General features: G+C 46.5%; 1 protein-coding gene across 1 annotated transcript; it reads right to left on the minus strand.

Annotated features, from left to right (window-relative positions):
• Positions 1-2,587: 2,587 nt before the first annotated feature.
• Positions 2,588-17,419, minus strand: zranb1a (zinc finger, RAN-binding domain containing 1a). The gene is made up of 9 exons (XM_067430667.1): positions 16,532-17,419; positions 11,973-12,160; positions 11,642-11,795; positions 11,464-11,535; positions 11,137-11,317; positions 10,522-10,642; positions 8,093-8,222; positions 7,781-8,007; positions 2,588-3,658 (listed from the first exon to the last, which is right to left on the minus strand). The coding sequence occupies exons 1-9, from the start codon at positions 17,307-17,309 to the stop codon at positions 3,494-3,496; spliced, it is 2,016 nt and encodes a 671-aa protein (XP_067286768.1). The 5' UTR covers positions 17,310-17,419; the 3' UTR covers positions 2,588-3,493.
• Between the last annotated feature and the right edge of the window lie 814 nt (positions 17,420-18,233).

The following is an 18,233-nucleotide window of genomic DNA, read 5'->3' on the forward strand; positions in this document are numbered from 1 at the left end:
TTGGATCAAATAAATGCACCCTCCTTTTAAAGCAGAAGAGACTTCTTACAAAAACAATCAAAATAGTAGGCTATACCAGTGTCAACCTTTTTTCATTCATGGCACCCTTTGACAATTTTCAAAATGTTGTGGCACCCCCTGTAACATAGGTTACACTAGGAGTGTAATGGTACAGATTGCTCACGGTTCGGTTTGTATCATGGTTTTAGGTTCACGGTTTCAGTACGGTTCGGTATTTGCTATCTTCAGGGAAAAAAGGACTAATAAAAATAAAGAAAATAAGAACAAATAACTTAAATACAAGCAGCAGCACAAATAAATACTACTGAGCAAAGATACTAATAAAATAAACTATGCATTTTAGGTTTTCCAGGTAGGTCTAACATTAGTTTTTAGGTAGAGAAATTGAATAAATAATCAGATGTAAAATAACCGCATATTTAACTGTTTAAATTAAAGATGAATCCTTATCAAACTTACAAAAGCTATCCAATCAAGAGCAGGGAGTGATGTCCTTATCTTTTGTTTGACAGACAGCAGTAAAGGCTACTGCCCCTTTAACACCTAATGCAAGGATAGTTGTCGTCTTTCTCGACTGTATAATGTTCACCTAAGGCATACAGAATATGTCTGCTTGAATACTCATCAAGATGGACATGTTGACATACTTTTAGAGTTTGTCTGTTCAAGCGCAAGACTTGAAAGAGAACATTTTTTTTGCGTGCTGTGAGACGTGTGCGCGCTTTCGAATGAGCGCACAGAGACAGAACTTCTCACAGTGCGCGCGAGTTCTCATTCGCAAATAACGCTGTCGGAAAGCGTGACAGGCACATCAAACCGTGACCGGAGGAGTGACAGGCGCTAATAACGCGGACGGAAAATGCGTGACAGGCACATCAAACCGTGACCGGAGGAGTGACAGGCGCAAATAACGCAGACGGAGCGCGTGACAGGTGCATCTAACCGTGACCGGAGTGACAGGCGTAAATAACGCGGACGGAATGCGTGACAGCCTCATCAAACCGGACAGGCGCAAATAATGCGGACGGAAAACGCGTGACAGTCACATCAAACCGTGACCGGAGGAGTGACAGGCGCAAATAACGCGGACGGATCGCGTGACAGGTACATCTAACTGTGACCGGAGGAGTGACAGGCGCAAATAACGCGGACGGAAAACGCGTGACAGGCCCATCTAACCGGGACCGGTGGAGTGACAGGCGCAAATAATGCGGACGGAAAACGCGTGACAGGCTCATCTAACCGGGACCGATGGAGTGACAGAAGCGAATAACGCAGACGGAGCGCGTGACAGGTGCATCTAACCGTGACCGGAGGAGTGACAGGCGTAAATAACGCAGACGGAGCGCGTGACAGGTGCATCTAACCGTGACCGGAGGAGTGACAGGCGTAAATAACGCGGACGGAAAACGCGTGACAGGCTCATCTAACCGTGACCGGTGGAGTGACAGGCGCGAATAACGCTGACGAAACGCGTGACAGGCTCATCAAACCGGGACCGTGACAGGCGCAAATAATGCGGACGGAAAACGCGTGACAGTCACATCAAACCGTGACCGGAGGAGTGACAGGCGCAAATAACGCTGACGATACGCGTGACAGGCTCATCTAACCGGCGCGAATAACGCTGACAATACGCGTGACAGGCTCATCTAACCGGCGCGAATAACGCTGACGATACGCGTGACAGGCTCATCTAACCGGCGCGAATAACGCTGACGAAAAGCGTGACAGGCTCATCTAACCGTGACCGGTGGAGTGACAGGCGCGAATAACGCTGACGAAACGCGTGACAGCCTCATCTAACCGTGACCGATGGAGTGACAGACGCGAATAACGCTGACGAAACGCGTGACAGGCCCATCTAACCGGGACCAGTGGAATTACACACGCGAATAAAGCTGACAGGTCGCAAGGCAGCTGCTATAGCGGTGACCGGTCGGATGTCAGGCACGTAAAACACTGGCTGATCCAGTGCCAGGCACGTAAAACAGCGACAGATTTAGTGCCAGGCACGTAAAACAGTGTCAGGCTGAGTGTCAGGCACGTAAAGCAGTGACAGGTATCATTGGCAGCTGCCCCTGCCACGGAAAGATTTTACCCCCTCTCCATTGAGATTCATTTGAGTGATTCATTGAGATACATTTTGAGTGATTCATTGAGATTCATTTGAGTGGTTCATTTGAGTGATTCATTGAGATACATTTGAGTGATTCATTGAGATTCGTTTGAGTGATTCATTGAGATTCGTTTGAGTGATTCATTGAGATACATTTTGAGTGATTCATTGAGATTCATTTGAGTGATTCATTGAGATTCATTTGAGTGATTCATTGAGATACATTTTGAGTGAGTCCTTGAGATTCATTTTGAAGGATTAAAAGTGTGTTGGTTCACATTTTAAATCCTGAAGTGTGTGTGTGTGTCTGTGTGTGTGTGTGTTTGTGTAGCTGCATCTGTTGTGTATTACAGCTCGAGACACTGCTGAGAATAATGCGGATGATATTAACTACAGCAGAACTGTTTAGCTTTTTAGCGTGAGAATAAAGAGTCGTCAGAGAGAGAGCAGAAGTGTGTGTAGTTTAATCACCTGACCTCAGGACAGTTCACAGGCCAACACAAGCATCAGCGGCCACACAAAATAAATACAATCAACAGAAGAAACGCACACGCGTGTCACTCCAGAGGAACACAACACTGGTGAGATGTGTGTGTGGTAGTGTGAGTTAAATCATAAGCATCAGTGTGTGTGTGTGTGTGTGTGTGTGCTGGTTTAATAAGCTCGTTATGTTCATCATTCCACAGTGAAGAGCACATGCAGCGCTGCACAGAAATCAACAGAATCCGTTTCACTAAACGCAGAGATAGCCCTCGGTGTTTGCATTGCATTCTGGGAACGAGGGCGCGCGTATGTGTGTGTGTGTGTGTGTGTGTGTGTGTGTGTTGAAATGGTTTGGGATCACTTGTCCTCATCCTCGTCCTCACCGTCGGAGAGCGCGGGACACAGGATCTGTGTGTGTGTGTGTGTGTGTGTGTGTGGTCACGGGACCCGCCGGTATCCGTCCAGCCACTGCTCCAGCATCTGTGTGTGTGTGTGTGTGTATGTGTGTGTGTGTGTGGTCACGGGACCCGCCGGTATCCGTCCAGCCACTGCTCCAGCATCTGTGTGTGTGTGTGTGTGTGTGTGTGGTCACGGGACCCGCCGGTATCCGTCCAGCCACTGCTCCAGCATCTGTGTGTGTGTGTGTGTGTGGTCACGGGACCCGCCGGTATCCGTCCAGCCACTGCTCCAGCATCTGTGTGTGTGTGTGTGTGTATGTGTGTGTGTGTGTGGTCACGGGACCCGCCGGTATCCGTCCAGCCACTGCTCCAGCATCTGTGTGTGTGTGTGTGTGTGGTCACGGGACCCGCCGGTATCCGTCCAGCCACTGCTCCAGCATCTGTGTGTGTGTGTGTGTGTGTGTGTGTGTGGTCACGGGACCCGCCGGTATCCGTCCAGCCACTGCTCCAGCATCTGTGTGATGAGCGGATGGGCGGAGCGTCGGCTCTTCTGCAGCGCCGCCAAAGTCCCGCCTTCAGTCACACAGCAGTCCAGCCAATCCCTGAGCAGACGCTCCTGCTGCTCCTCGCCGCCCATCTGCACACACACACACGTCTGGTTCAATATCTTTGTGGGGACATTCCATAGGCGTAATGGTTTTTATATGGACAAACTGTACATTCTACCCCCTACACTGCCCTTAAACATACCCATCACACACACACACACACACACACACACACACACACAGCCCCTAAACCTACCCATCTCACACACACACACACAGGCCCAAAACCTACCCATCACACACACACACACACACTACCCCTAAACCTACCCATCACACACAGCCCCTAAACCTACCCATCACACACACACACAACTACCGCTAAACCTACCCATCACACACACACACACTACCCCTAAACCTACCCATCACACACACACACACACACACACACACACACACACTACCCCTAAACCTACCCATCACACACACACACACACACACACACACACACTACCCCTAAACCTACCCATCACACACACACACACACACACACACACACACACACACACACACACACACACACACACACACACACACACACTACCCCTAAACCTACCCATTACACACACACACACACACACACACACACAGCCCCTAAACCTACCCATCACACACACTACCCCTAAACCTACCCATCACACACACACACACACACTACCCCTAAACCTACCCATTACACACACACACACACACTACCCCTAAACCTACCCATCACAGACACACACACACACACACACACACACACACACACACACACACAGCCCCTAAACCTACCCATCTCACACACACACACACACACACACACACACACACTGCCCCTAAACCTACCCATCTCACACACACACACACACACACAGGCCCAAAACCTACCCATCACACACACACACACACACTACCCCTAAACCTATCCATCACACACACACACACACACACACTGCCCATAAACCTACCCATCACACACACACACTACCCCTAAACCTACCCATCACACACACACACACACTACCGCTAAACCTACCCATCACACACACACACACTACCCCTAAACCTACCCATCACACACACACACACAGCCCCTAAACCTACCCATCACACACACACACACACACACACACTACCCCTAAACCTACCCATCACACACACACACACACACACACACACACACACACACTACCCCTAAACCTACCCATCACACACACACACACACACACACACACACACTACCCCTAAACCTACCCATCACACACACACACACACACACACACACACACACACACACAGACACACACACACTACCCCTAAACCTACCCATTACACACACACACACAGACACACACACACAGCCCCTAAACCTACCCATCACACACACTACCCCTAAACCTACCCATCACACACACACACACACACTACCCCTAAACCTACCCATTACACACACACACACACACTACCCCTAAACCTACCCATCACACACACACACACACACACACACACACACAGCCCCTAAACCTACCCATCTCACACACACACACACACACACACACACACACACACACACACACACACACACACACACTGCCCCTAAACCTACCCATCTCACACACACACACACACACACAGGCCCAAAACCTACCCATCACACACACACACACACACTACCCCTAAACCTATCCATCACACACACACACACACACTGCCCATAAACCTACCCATCACACACACACACTACCCCTAAACCTATCCATCACACACACACACACACACACTGCCCATAAACCTACCCATCACACACACACACTACCCCTAAACCTACCCATCACACACACACACACACACACTACCGCTAAACCTACCCATCACACACACACACACTACCCCTAAACCTACCCATCACACACACACACACAGCCCCTAAACCTACCCATCACACACACACACAACTACCGCTAAACCTACCCATCACACACACACACACTACCCCTAAACCTACCCATCACACACACACACACACACACACACACACACACACTACCCCTAAACCTACCCATCACACACACACACACACACACACACACACACTACCCCTAAACCTACCCATCACACACACACACACACACACACACACACACACACACACACACACACACACACACACACACACACACACACTACCCCTAAACCTACCCATTACACACACACACACACACACACACACACACACAGCCCCTAAACCTACCCATCACACACACACACACACACACACACTACCCCTAAACCTACCCATCACACACACACACACACACACACTACCGCTAAACCTACCCATCACACACACACACACTACCCCTAAACCTACCCATCACACACACACACACAGCCCCTAAACCTACCCATCACACACACACACAACTACCGCTAAACCTACCCATCACACACACACACACTACCCCTAAACCTACCCATCACACACACTACCCCTAAACCTACCCATCACACACACACACACACACTACCCCTAAACCTACCCATTACACACACACACACACACTACCCCTAAACCTACCCATCACACACACACACACACACACACACACACACACACAGCCCCTAAACCTACCCATCTCACACACACACACACACACACACACACACACTGCCCCTAAACCTACCCATCTCACACACACACACACACACACAGGCCCAAAACCTACCCATCACACACACACACACACACACTACCCCTAAACCTATCCATCACACACACACACACACACACTGCCCATAAACCTACCCATCACACACACACACTACCCCTAAACCTACCCATCACACACACACACACACTACCGCTAAACCTACCCATCACACACACACACACTACCCCTAAACCTACCCATCACACACACACACACACACACACACACACACACACACACACACACACACACACACACACACACACACACACACACACACACACTAAAAACATAAACAGAGCATAACATAAGCCCAGGCCTGGTCCTCTCCGCCCTCATGCCTCCTCAGAGGACTGGAGACCGCTGTGACTCGCAGCTGACACTCGTTCGCCATCGCGTCCCCGGTCTCTCTCTCTCTCTCTCAGAGGAGGTGTGTGTGACTGTGTGTGTGTGTGTGTGAGCCATATCTCAGCTCCTCATGTTGCTTGGCTCTTTGCAGTCCCTGAACCGGCCCCGAGCTCCACTCACAATCTCTTCAGGAATTCTACGTTCTACTCATTAAAGCATCACTATTACCCTTCTGTGGGCTTATGATTATATATATACTCATAGTCACCACTTTTTTTTAAACCTTTTGCTTCACGGATGAGCCTAACTCATACAAACACAACATCTCTGGTTAACTAGAAGAGCATCACTTCATTGGTTTGTTAGTAAGAGGCGATCAGGCGCTCGTTGCCGCTGTGCTGCCGATTCCTGTCGCGGCTCAGTCTCCACACAGACGAGCGCTGTAATCTAACGCTTAACGCCGCTGCAGAGACTTTCTGTTTGTTCCGCTCAGATCACGAAACAAAATGCACAGAAGCTGCCCCTGCTCTTGATGTGCTGATGGTTCGGTTCTGATGAGGGAGAATCGGCACGAGGGCAGATTAGAAACGGGAACTTCTGACGAGTTTACCAGACTAGACCAGGGATTACAAGCAAAGTGTGCACATCTATACGCCTTTATTCACGTGAAAACTCTCGGCACAGCGCTGTATTGTGTTTAGAAGCAATGATTAAACGAGATCTATATCAATAAATTAATTATTAACTATTTAATTGATTTCTGGACATCTGATATAACATTGTATCAGCAATGCTACCCCTCCTTAATACGCCATATAGAGCGTATCATATGCACGCGAAAAACTGCGTACCATAAGCTCGCCAAAGCTCATGTTGACATATGAGCGCCCCTTACAGCCTACATCAAAATGAGCTTTGGCGAGCTTATGGTACGCAGTTTTTCGCGTGCATATGATACGCAATTTATGTCCCACCCACTTTTTAAAACAAAATTACGCAACTCTATATATTTTATTAACTTCAGCGCGTAACTCGTCCACTCATTTATGATGAGTGTGTGTGTGTGTGTGAGAGTGTGTGTGAGTGTGTGAGAGAGTGTGTGTTCACCTCTTGTGCTGACAGGAAGTGTATCTGCAGTAGTTTCCTGTCGCGGTTCACCAGTGGCAGGAAGGTCACGCTCTCGTCCTCAGTGCTGAGATTGGCGCCGGCACCGCGATTATCACAGCCGTCGGTTTCCATGCCGACCAGAGCAGAAAAGTGACCTCTCGTGTAACCGAGAGCGATCGGACTCTTCCAGCAGAAGCTCTGTTCCCATAGCAACGGCAGGTAAACACCTGGACACACACACACACACACACATACACACACTTGAGTCACACGTCTGTGTGTTGCCATGGCGATGAAGAGCTGACGCCTCACCTTGAAAGCGAGTGTATCCTAAAGTTTCTCCTCGGAAGCTCTTGTAATATTTCACTCCGTAAACGATGATGGGCCGCCGCAGGATATGAGCCAACACGAATATATGAGTCTGCTCCAGACTCGCCCCAGGCTGCGGACAGAGACACAACATCAGAGAGAGTGTGTGTGTGTGTGTGTGTGTGTGTGTGGGCATGTTTTTATGACATATGAGGACACAAATGTGTATAAGGACATGGGTATGATCCCCCCACACACTTTTCAAAAGGCTTATAAATCATACAGGATGAGAAAGTAAAAATGATAGGTAGGTTTAGGAGCAGTGTGTGTGTGTGTGTGTGTGTGTGTGATGGGTAGGTTTAGGGGCTGTGTAAGGCGATAGAAAATACGGCTTGTACCGTATAAAAACCATCACCAGCAGCCATATCACCCTGTAGCCCGAGACTGGTTTCCCGCTGAAGCTAAGCAGGGCTGAGGCTGGCCAGTACCTGATGGGAGACCAACTGGGAAAACCAGGAGCTGCTGGTAGAGGTGTTAGTGAGGCCAGCAGGGGGCGCTCACCCTGTGGTCTGTGTGGGTCCTAACTAGTGATCGACCGATATTGATTTTTTTATAACCGATACGATACCGATTATTTGCATGTTTGTGTGGCGATAACCGATATAGAACCGATATTTACTTATTGTGTTATTTCTGTCTTTTACAATTACAGCAGCAGCACTGAACTGAGCTTTTTAAACACTGTAATGTTTGCAGTTTCACTCACTCACATACAGAACAAAAGACATCTACATCAATAAATAGTCAGAATTGTTTTTTTTTTAAATACAGTGCAGTCTTATTAACATTAATGCTGTTTTACCTTTTTATTTATAAATACAGCCATATTAACACCAGGCCAAATACATTCATAAAGTCTGATGTTTTCAAATGGAGAATATAAATGAGTCGAGTCTATCAACTCCCCGTAACTGAGCATAAATATAAGCATTCATTTTAAACTACAGTTTTAAAAGGTTTTTGTGTTTAATAGACTAAAGAGTGAATATTCTCTGGATTATGCAAACATTGTAAAGCTGATGTATTCGCCGGTTTGATGTCAATCTCATCTAGTGCGGTATCAGAATGAATGTGTGTGTCAGTCTCTGAATTATCCCGATGACAGCGCTGTCTTCATCTCTGCGTTTAACACTCGTCTCGCTGAGACAGGCTTAATAATTCATTTACACGGAGCTGTAATTAATTCGATGTTTATTATAAAACAACGAATTGTTATATAATGTTAAATGTCATATAACAGACGTTAATATAATTGAAGGAGTTTTAAACGAGTCGGTCTTGTTTACATGTGACTAGCCTATGCTGGAGCAACCACTCGGCGAGAGAACGGCTGAACGCGACTGAGCATAAACACAGAGAGAGAAAGAGTTTGGTGCTTTTATTTCCAGCATGCTCTCACTCATGGCTGTCTTATTTCATTCATGTGAAGTTGCATCTTTATTGTGACATGATGACGGATTACCTGACTGACTCCGTCAGTGAGTTCGTCTCTAGCGCCAAGTTTAAACTACCTATACATATCAACATCTTATTTGAGGTTATCTCAATTGTGCAGAACTGTTATGTTAAACACAGTTGATTAATTAAGGGATGCAGGTTATTTTACCTCTGAACACCGCTGTTGATAATCTCCCGTCAGACGCAGTCCTTTAATGGCGCGCTTGTATGCAATTCTCAAAACGTCCACAAGATGCCGCCATTTATCGGAAAATCCGATATTACAAAACCGATACCCGATTATGGGAAAATGCTTAAATATCGGGAAAAATATCGGGAATCCGATTTATCGGTCGATCACTAGTCCTAACACCCCACTATAGTGATGGGGACACTATACTGTCAATGAGCACCGTCCTTCGGATGAGACGTTAAACCGAGGTCCTGACTCTCTGTGGTCGTTAAAAATCCCAGGATGTCTTTCGGAAAAAGAGTAGGGGTGTAACCCCGGCATCCTGGCCAAATTTGCCCACTGGCCTCTGTCCATCATGGCCTCCTAATCATCCCCATATCCTGATTGGCTTCATCACTCGGTCTCCTCTCCACCAATTAGCTGGTGTGTGATGAGCGTTCTGGCACAATATGGCTGCCGTCGCCCCATCGGTGTGTGCTGCTCACTGGTGGTGGCTGAGGAGATTCCCCCCTTCAATGTAAAGCGCTTTGAGTGCCTAGAAAAGCGCTATATAAATCAAACGCATTATTATTATTATTATTATTATTATTATTATTATTATTCCGCCTATGGAATGTCCCCATATGTCACAAAAACAAACGTGTGTGTGTGTGTGTGTGTGTGTGTGTGTGTGTGTGTGTGTGTGTGTGTGTGTGAGTGTGAGTGTGAGTGTGAGTGTGAGTGTGAGTGTGAGTGTGTGTACCTGACTGGCGAGGTTGATGATGAAGGTCCAGTCCTCCTGCCACTGTTCCTCTCTCAGAGAGAAGTGAAGCCCAAAACTCTGTGAATACCACGACTCCCACTCCTTCCAGCGCGTGTAGAACCTGCACACACACACACACACACACACACACACACACACACACACACACACACACACACACACACACACACACACGATCAAATGCTCATCATTAAATCAGATATCTTAATAAATCATCCGCAGTGAGAGTGTGCACTGCAAAAAATGCTCTTCTCACTCAGTATGTTTGTCTTGTTTTTAGTCTAAACATCTACAAATTCTTACATTACAAACATTTACTAGACAAGCAAAAGTAATAATCTTGTTTTCTGTTTGAATTAAGATTATTTTTCTCACCCCATTGGCAGATTATTTATCTTATTTTAAGCAAAAACTCTCTTCATTTTGAGTTATTTTTCCCAAAACAAGACAATTACTTTTGCTTGTCTAGTAAATGTTTCTTAATGTAAGAATGTTTAGATGTTTAGACTAGAAACAAGACAAACATACTGAGAAGAAGAGCGTTATTTGCAGTGTGTGGATGTTGCGCAGATGAAAACACACACACACACACACCAGTGCGAGCAGTCGTGTAAGCTGTCGTGTAGAGTCTTTCTCAGCACAGAGTCTTTATCGTAGATGCCCCAGGTGGCCTGAAGGACCGAGTCCAGCAGACAGTCTCCAGCGGTGCGGTTCCACAGGGCATACAGACGGCTGTCCAGAGACCAGTTGATGACCGCAGACTCCTGCTCCAGCTCTGCACACACACACACACACTCTATGAGGAACACTGGACTTAAGTGTGTGTAAGGCACACTCACACACACACACACACACACACACACACACACACACACACACACACACACACACACACACACACACACACACACTGATTCTCACCCTTCTGAACGCCACGGTCCAGCACGTCATCAAACAGCTTCTCCTGAACGGCAGGAGGCAGATCCTCAATATCTGTGAAACATAGAAACCAAACGTCAAACAGGTGTGTGTGTGTGTGTTTGTGTGTTTGTGTGTGTGTGTGTGTGTCTGAGTGAGTGAGTTAGTGTGTGTGTCCCACCTGCCGGCAGTGTAAACGTGACGAGCTCCGTCAGGAAGTAGCAGTTGAAGTCTCCCTTGCGCTGGTGCAGTGATGCGCTGATCTCTCTGCGGATCTGCTCCGTCAGCTCAGGGCAAACCATCGATGGGATGCATTTAACGGCACGCTGGGACACCTGCGGTCACACACACACACACACACACACACACACACCCACACGCATTTGTTTTTGTGAAATGTGGAAACATTCCATATGTGTAATGGTTTTTATACTGTACAAACCATATTTTCTATCCCCCTACACTGCCCCTAAACCTACCTATCACAGACACACACACACACACACACACACCTCTGTCAGCAGAATGGCCAGCATGTCCTGCCTCTGGAAGCGTATGGCGAGATGCACGAGTGTGAAGCCGCTGTCGAATGCAGAGGGCCGGTTCAGCAGCCGCACCTCATCAGCGGTCAGATGACGAGCAATGTCTCCACCTGAGGACTTATAGGCCTCGACCGCGGACAGGTCACCTTCAACTACACCTGCACACACACACACACAGACACAGAGAAACACACACACACACACACACACACAGACAAACACATAGACACACACACAGACAAAACACACACACACAGAGAAACACACACACACAGAGAAACACACACACACAATGGTTAACTGGTGGATCACTTTTGCGATGCAAAAGTGCAAAAGTGCACTTTTTGCATTATGGAGCCGCTGCAGTGAAAGGGTTATTAGGAGATTTCTTAATTGGGAAATTTCAGAACAAGGCTTCGAACCGTTATGAGTCAGTGAATCGATTCATGATTCGGATCGCCAGAGTCACGAGATTTCTGCAGTTTGACACGCGATCCGAATCATGAGTCGATTCACTGACTCAAAACGGTTCAAATCATGAGTCGATTCACTGACTCATAACGGTTTGAATCATGAGTCGATTCACTGACTCATAACGGTTCGAATCATGAGTCGATTCACTGACTCATAACGGTTCGAATCATGAGTCGATTCACTGACTCAAAACGGTTCGAATCATGAGTCGATTCACTGACTCAAAACGGTTCAAATCATGAGTCGATTCACTGACTCATAACGGTTTGAATCATGAGTCGATTCACTGACTCATAACGGTTCGAATCATGAGTCGATTCACTGACTCATAACGGTTCGAATCATGAATCGATTCACTGACTCATAACGGTTTGAATCATGAGTCGATTCACTGACTCATAACGGTTCGAAGCTTTGTTCTGAAATCGGCCATCACTATATAAGTCGTTATTTAGTGTTTTTGCGCACTAACTCTATTCTGGCCTCTTCATCAATGATTGTAGAGGCGCTGTAGTGAGATGGGCTTTGTAACGACGTCTTTAGTGCCTTTATGGGTCTTGAGAGAGGAAATGACATTGGTGTCAATGAAGGCCTTTCTGAGCCATCGGATTTCAACACTAATATCTTCATCTGTGTGTGAAGATGAGCGGAGGTCTGACGGCTGGCCAACCACAGGAGGAATTAATCACACTATTTACATTACTGGCTGAACTAACGCTTTAACTGATCTTATCGTCATCTTTCGCTGAAGTGTGTACTAGGGGAAATATAAGGTCACGGCTCGACATTAACGCCTGTCCAGTGGATTTTTTAAAGGGGACGCGAAAGAGAATTGTACTTGCCAGACGTACAAGCGGATTAAAATGCCAATACCAAAAAATAACTAGCGAGTCACCAAAATGCAAGAATGATCATTAATGTAAGTGGCGAACGATAGTTGATAATACTATAATATATAATGAACTGACCATGAGTGCCGCTCACACTGAGAAACCGCTAAATGTTCAAAATGTGCAGTTTTTATATTTATAACATGATACAGTTAAACAACACATGGCCAAGAGTGTGTGTTCCTGAACACCATCACGGCTGAAAATAACACTGATGTCATATGACAGCTCCATAAACTATTGATGAACATTAATTACTGACGTTTTAGATTCAATATTGACTGCTTTTTTTCTATTTCAGCAGCGAAAATAGTTCACAGCAGAACCGTAACGCATCTCACAGCAACAGTGTGTGTGTGTGTGTGTGTGTGTGTGTGTGTGTGTGTGTGTGTGTGTGTTACTGAATGATTCGGCGTTTGAATGAATCGGTTGAATGAAAGATTCAGTTTCTCGTGACTCAATGACTTATCGAGGCGTCTGCCCCGCTAAATTATTACATTTATGTTCATGCGTTCGCCAGATGCTTTTAACTAAAACAACTGACAGGGCACACATTTGATCAGTTCAAGCATTCCCTGGGAATCGAACCCATGACTTTGGTGTTGCAAGCGCATGATCTGACGTGCGATTTCAGTTCACACCTGTGGCCATGAAGGGTTTGAACACCTAAACTCAGGGATTTGGAAGGGCATCACTATACTTTTGGTAATATAGTGTGTCACTCTAACAGCTGAACTGATTGAGACACTGTTATTAATATCATTGCAGAATAACAAGTAAACACACACACACACAGACGTAACCATGACCTTTCCGCTGATTCAGAAGCATGTGAACCCTGTGAGAGTGTGTGTGTGTGTGTGTGTGTGTGTGTGTGTGTGTGTGTGTGTGTGTGTGTGTGTGTGTGTGTGTGTATCCATGAGCTGCTCGTGTTCTGAGTCCGTCTGAGATCTTCAGACAGCTGTGACCGGCACATGGACTGACCCCTGCAGATTCTGCCCTTTTAAACTGTTTAAGCGTTAGTTCAGCGATAAATGTGAATAGTGTGATTAATTCCTCCTGTGGTTGGCCAGCCGTCAGACCTCCGCTCATCTTCACACACAGATGAAGATATTAGTGTTGAAATCCGATGGCTCAGAAAGGCCTTCATTGACACCAATGTCATTTCCTCTCTCAAGACCCATAAAGGCACTAAAGACGTCGTTACAAAGCCCATCTCACTACAGCGGCTCTACAATCATTGATGAAGAGGCCAGAATAGAGTTAGTGCGCAAAAACACTAAATAACGACTTATATAGCGATGGCCGATTTCAGAACAAAGCTTCCAACCGTTATGAGTCAGTGAATCGACTCATGATTCGAACCGTTATGAGTCAGTGAATCGATTCATGATTTGAACCGTTATGAGTCAGTGAATCGACTCATGATTCGAACCGTTATGAGTCAGTGAATCGACTCATGATTCGAACCATTATGAGTCAGTGAATCGACTCATGATTCGAACCGTTCTGAGTCAGTGAATCGACTCATGATTCGAACCGTTATGAGTCAGTGAATCGACTCATGATTCGAACCGTTCTGAGTCAGTGAATCGACTCATGATTCGAACCGTTATGAGTCAGTGAATCGACTCATGATTCGGATCGCCAAAGTCATGTGATTTCAGCAGTTTGACTCGCGGTCCGAATCATGAGTCGATTCACTGACTCATAACGGTTGGAAGCTTTGTTTTGTAGTCTGGCTACGTGAGCCTTAAGCTGATGATACACAGGAGAACTTTTTGAGCAATGTTGCTGAAAGATGTTGCTTTTTTTCCATTGGGAATGGGCGACAAATTTCTCTTTGAATTTCCAGATAGATATTTGTTGTCCATTCTCAATGGGGAAAAGCCCACAGCAACATTGCTCACAAAGTTGCCCTGTGTATCATCAGCTTAAAGGGATAGTTCATCCAATAATGAGCCTGATGTTGATCTGCTGACCCGCAGGGCATCATAGGTGTGTGTGTTTCTTCAGGAGAACACTAAGATGTTTAACTCAACCGTTGCTGTGTGTCGGTCATATAATGATGGGAATGGGGAACTGATGTCTTAAGACACGAACCGATTGGTTTACGCTTCACTTCCGGTAAAGAAGGTCCAAAGCGTGAATATTGACCTTACCGGAAGTGAAGCGTGTGAAGGCTGTTGGATGTAGCGTTCTATTTGAGGTAAAAAAATATATAAATACGCCTCAATTTCTGCCGGTGAGAAATGCCCCTGGGGGTGATTAACAGATCGTCAGCGAGTAGATCGTTCTCTGGGAACCGTATGTAAAGAGTTTTATCTCTAAACACAGATTAGCTTATAATGTTTGTCTATGGGGCATGGAATAAGTGAAATTAAACCGCTAGTTAATACCACTAACAGCTCAACATAGCCTCACACTAACACGGGAGCATAATGAGGGTCCCTACATGCAAACCGAAGCACTGAGAACTTTATAAGAGTACAAACAGTTCAATAAGAAGACACTTTATAAACTCAGTCCATTACGAGTTTACAGACAGCAGCCATCTTGGAGAACAGTCTCGACGACTCGAGCCACGAATGCTGTGCTAAGTGAGCTGGTCGATAGGAATTAAGTTTGTGAAATCTAATTACATGGACATTTTTATTTATTTATTTTCTCTGTTACGTTCTCTGACTCGTCAAGACTGTTCTCCAAGATGGCTGCCGTCTGTAGTCTCGTAATGGACTGTCTTTATAAAGTATCTTTTTGTGTTTGTACTCTTATAAAGTTCTCAGTGCTGCGGTCTGCATGTAGGGACCCTCATCATGCTGCCGTGTTAGTGTGAGGCTATGTTGAGCTGTTAGTGGTATTAACTAGCGGATTAATTTCACTTATTCCATGCCCCATAGACAGACATTATAAGCTAATCTGTGTTTAGAGATAAAACTCTTTACGCTCGATTCCCAGAGAACGATCTACTCCGTAACCATCTGTTTATCACCCCTAGGGGCATCTCTAACCGGAGTTGAAGATGTCCTTTGAAAATCTTCATTTGTGTTCTCCTGAAGAAACACACACACCTCCATGATGGACGCCCTGGGGGTCAGCAGATCAACATCAGGCCCATTATTGGCTGAACTATCGCTTTAAGCGAGCGAGTGAAGAGAGTCTCACCAGCGCAGGCGTTGAGGAACAGCCAGTCGGTTTTCCTCATGCGGTTCTTGATCTGTTTGAGCTTTTTGACGTCCATTTCTAACTCGTCCTTTCCACTGTGAGCTCCGGCCAGCTCGATCTGCAGCTCTGCCTCGTGTTTAGTGGAGGTTGCCCCGTTACACACACTCCGAGCCCGTCTGCAGTCCGACCCGTTAATCCGGTTCGGTTCGTTAATCCGGTTCGGTTCGTTAAACCGGTCTGGCTCGTTAATCCGGTTCGGTTCGTTAATCCGGTCTGGTTCGTTAATCCGGTCCGGCTCACTGGGCTGATAGTTGGGCCTGTTGTGATCGCACACCACGCAGTGAGTGGATTTGGGCCAGTTCTGGTACGTGCAGGCCGAGCAGGTCCAGCGCTGCATGTTGAGCCGGTTCCGGTCGTTGTATTCCTCGCAGGGATCCGGGCTGCATGCGGGTCTGCCGGAGCCGGCCGTCGGAGGGCTTTCGGGGCTCCGGCGCTTCTGCAGGCATTGGGTACAGCGCGCCGTTCGGGGCCAGTTCTGGAAGGTGCAGACGGGACACGCCCACTTCTGTGGGGGCGGGGCTGGCCGGATCCGGGGCCGCGCGCTGGAGTCGGGGCAGATGACCAGCGGGTCCGAATGGGGTCCGGCTCCGCTCCGGAACGGGTCCGGGATGATGGTTCCGCTCGGCCTCGGGGCCCGACACATGGTGCACTTTACAGCAGACGGCCAGTTCTCATACGTGCAGTACTCACACGACCACTTCACACACGGCTCTGTCATGATGGGTCACTCACACACACTCACTCACACACACTCACTCACTCAGACTCACTCACACACACACACACACACTCACTCACTCACTCAGACTCACTCACACACACACACACACACACACACACACACACACACACACACACTCACTCTCTCACTCACTCACTCACTCACTCACTCACACAACTTACTCACTCACACACTCACACAATCACTCACACAATCACTCACACACTCACTCACTCACACACTCACTCACACACTCACTCACACACTCACTCACACACTCACTCACACACTCACACACTCACACACTCACACACTCACACACTCACACACTCACACACTCACACACTCACACACTCACTCACTCACTCACTCACTCACTCACTCACTCACTCACTCACACACTCACACACTCACACACTCACTCACTCACTCACACACTCACTCACACACTCACTCACTCACTCACTCACACACTCACTCACACACTCACTCACACACTCACACACACACTCACACACTCATTGAGACAGAGACAGAAATCTGCAAACAAAAAAAGAGACATGTCAAAAAAAATCCAGATCAGAAAGCAAGAACATCCACGACTCACAACTTCCTAAAAAAAACAATTAACTATTAATTAATTTTATTAATGACAGTATTAATGACAGTATTAATGATATTAATGACAGTATTAATGACAGTATTGGCCGTATTAATGATATTAATGACAGTATTAATGACAGTATTGGCAGTATTAATGACAGTATTAATGATATTAATGACAGTATTAATGATATTAATGATAGTATTAATGACAGTATTAATGACAGTATTAATGACAGTATTAATGATATTAATGACAGTATTAATGATATTAATGATAGTATTAATGATATTAATGATAGTATTAATGACAGTAAT

This window comes from Pseudorasbora parva, chromosome 21 (assembly GCF_024679245.1).
Source record: "Pseudorasbora parva isolate DD20220531a chromosome 21, ASM2467924v1, whole genome shotgun sequence".
Taxonomy (NCBI): domain Eukaryota; kingdom Metazoa; phylum Chordata; class Actinopteri; order Cypriniformes; family Gobionidae; genus Pseudorasbora; species Pseudorasbora parva.

Excerpts from the sequence above, each read along its gene's own strand:
- zranb1a (XM_067430667.1), bottom strand. The coding sequence starts at position 17,309 with ATGACAGAGCCGTGTGTGAAGTGGTCGTGTGAGTACTGCACGTATGAG. Across the intron at positions 11,318-11,463 it reads GGACCGTGGCGTTCAGAAGG|AGCTGGAGCAGGAGTCTGCG; the intron begins GTGAGAATCAGT and ends GTGTGTGTGCAG. Across the intron at positions 10,643-11,136 it reads TTACACGACTGCTCGCACTG|GTTCTACACGCGCTGGAAGG; the intron begins GTGTGTGTGTGT and ends GTGTGTGTGCAG.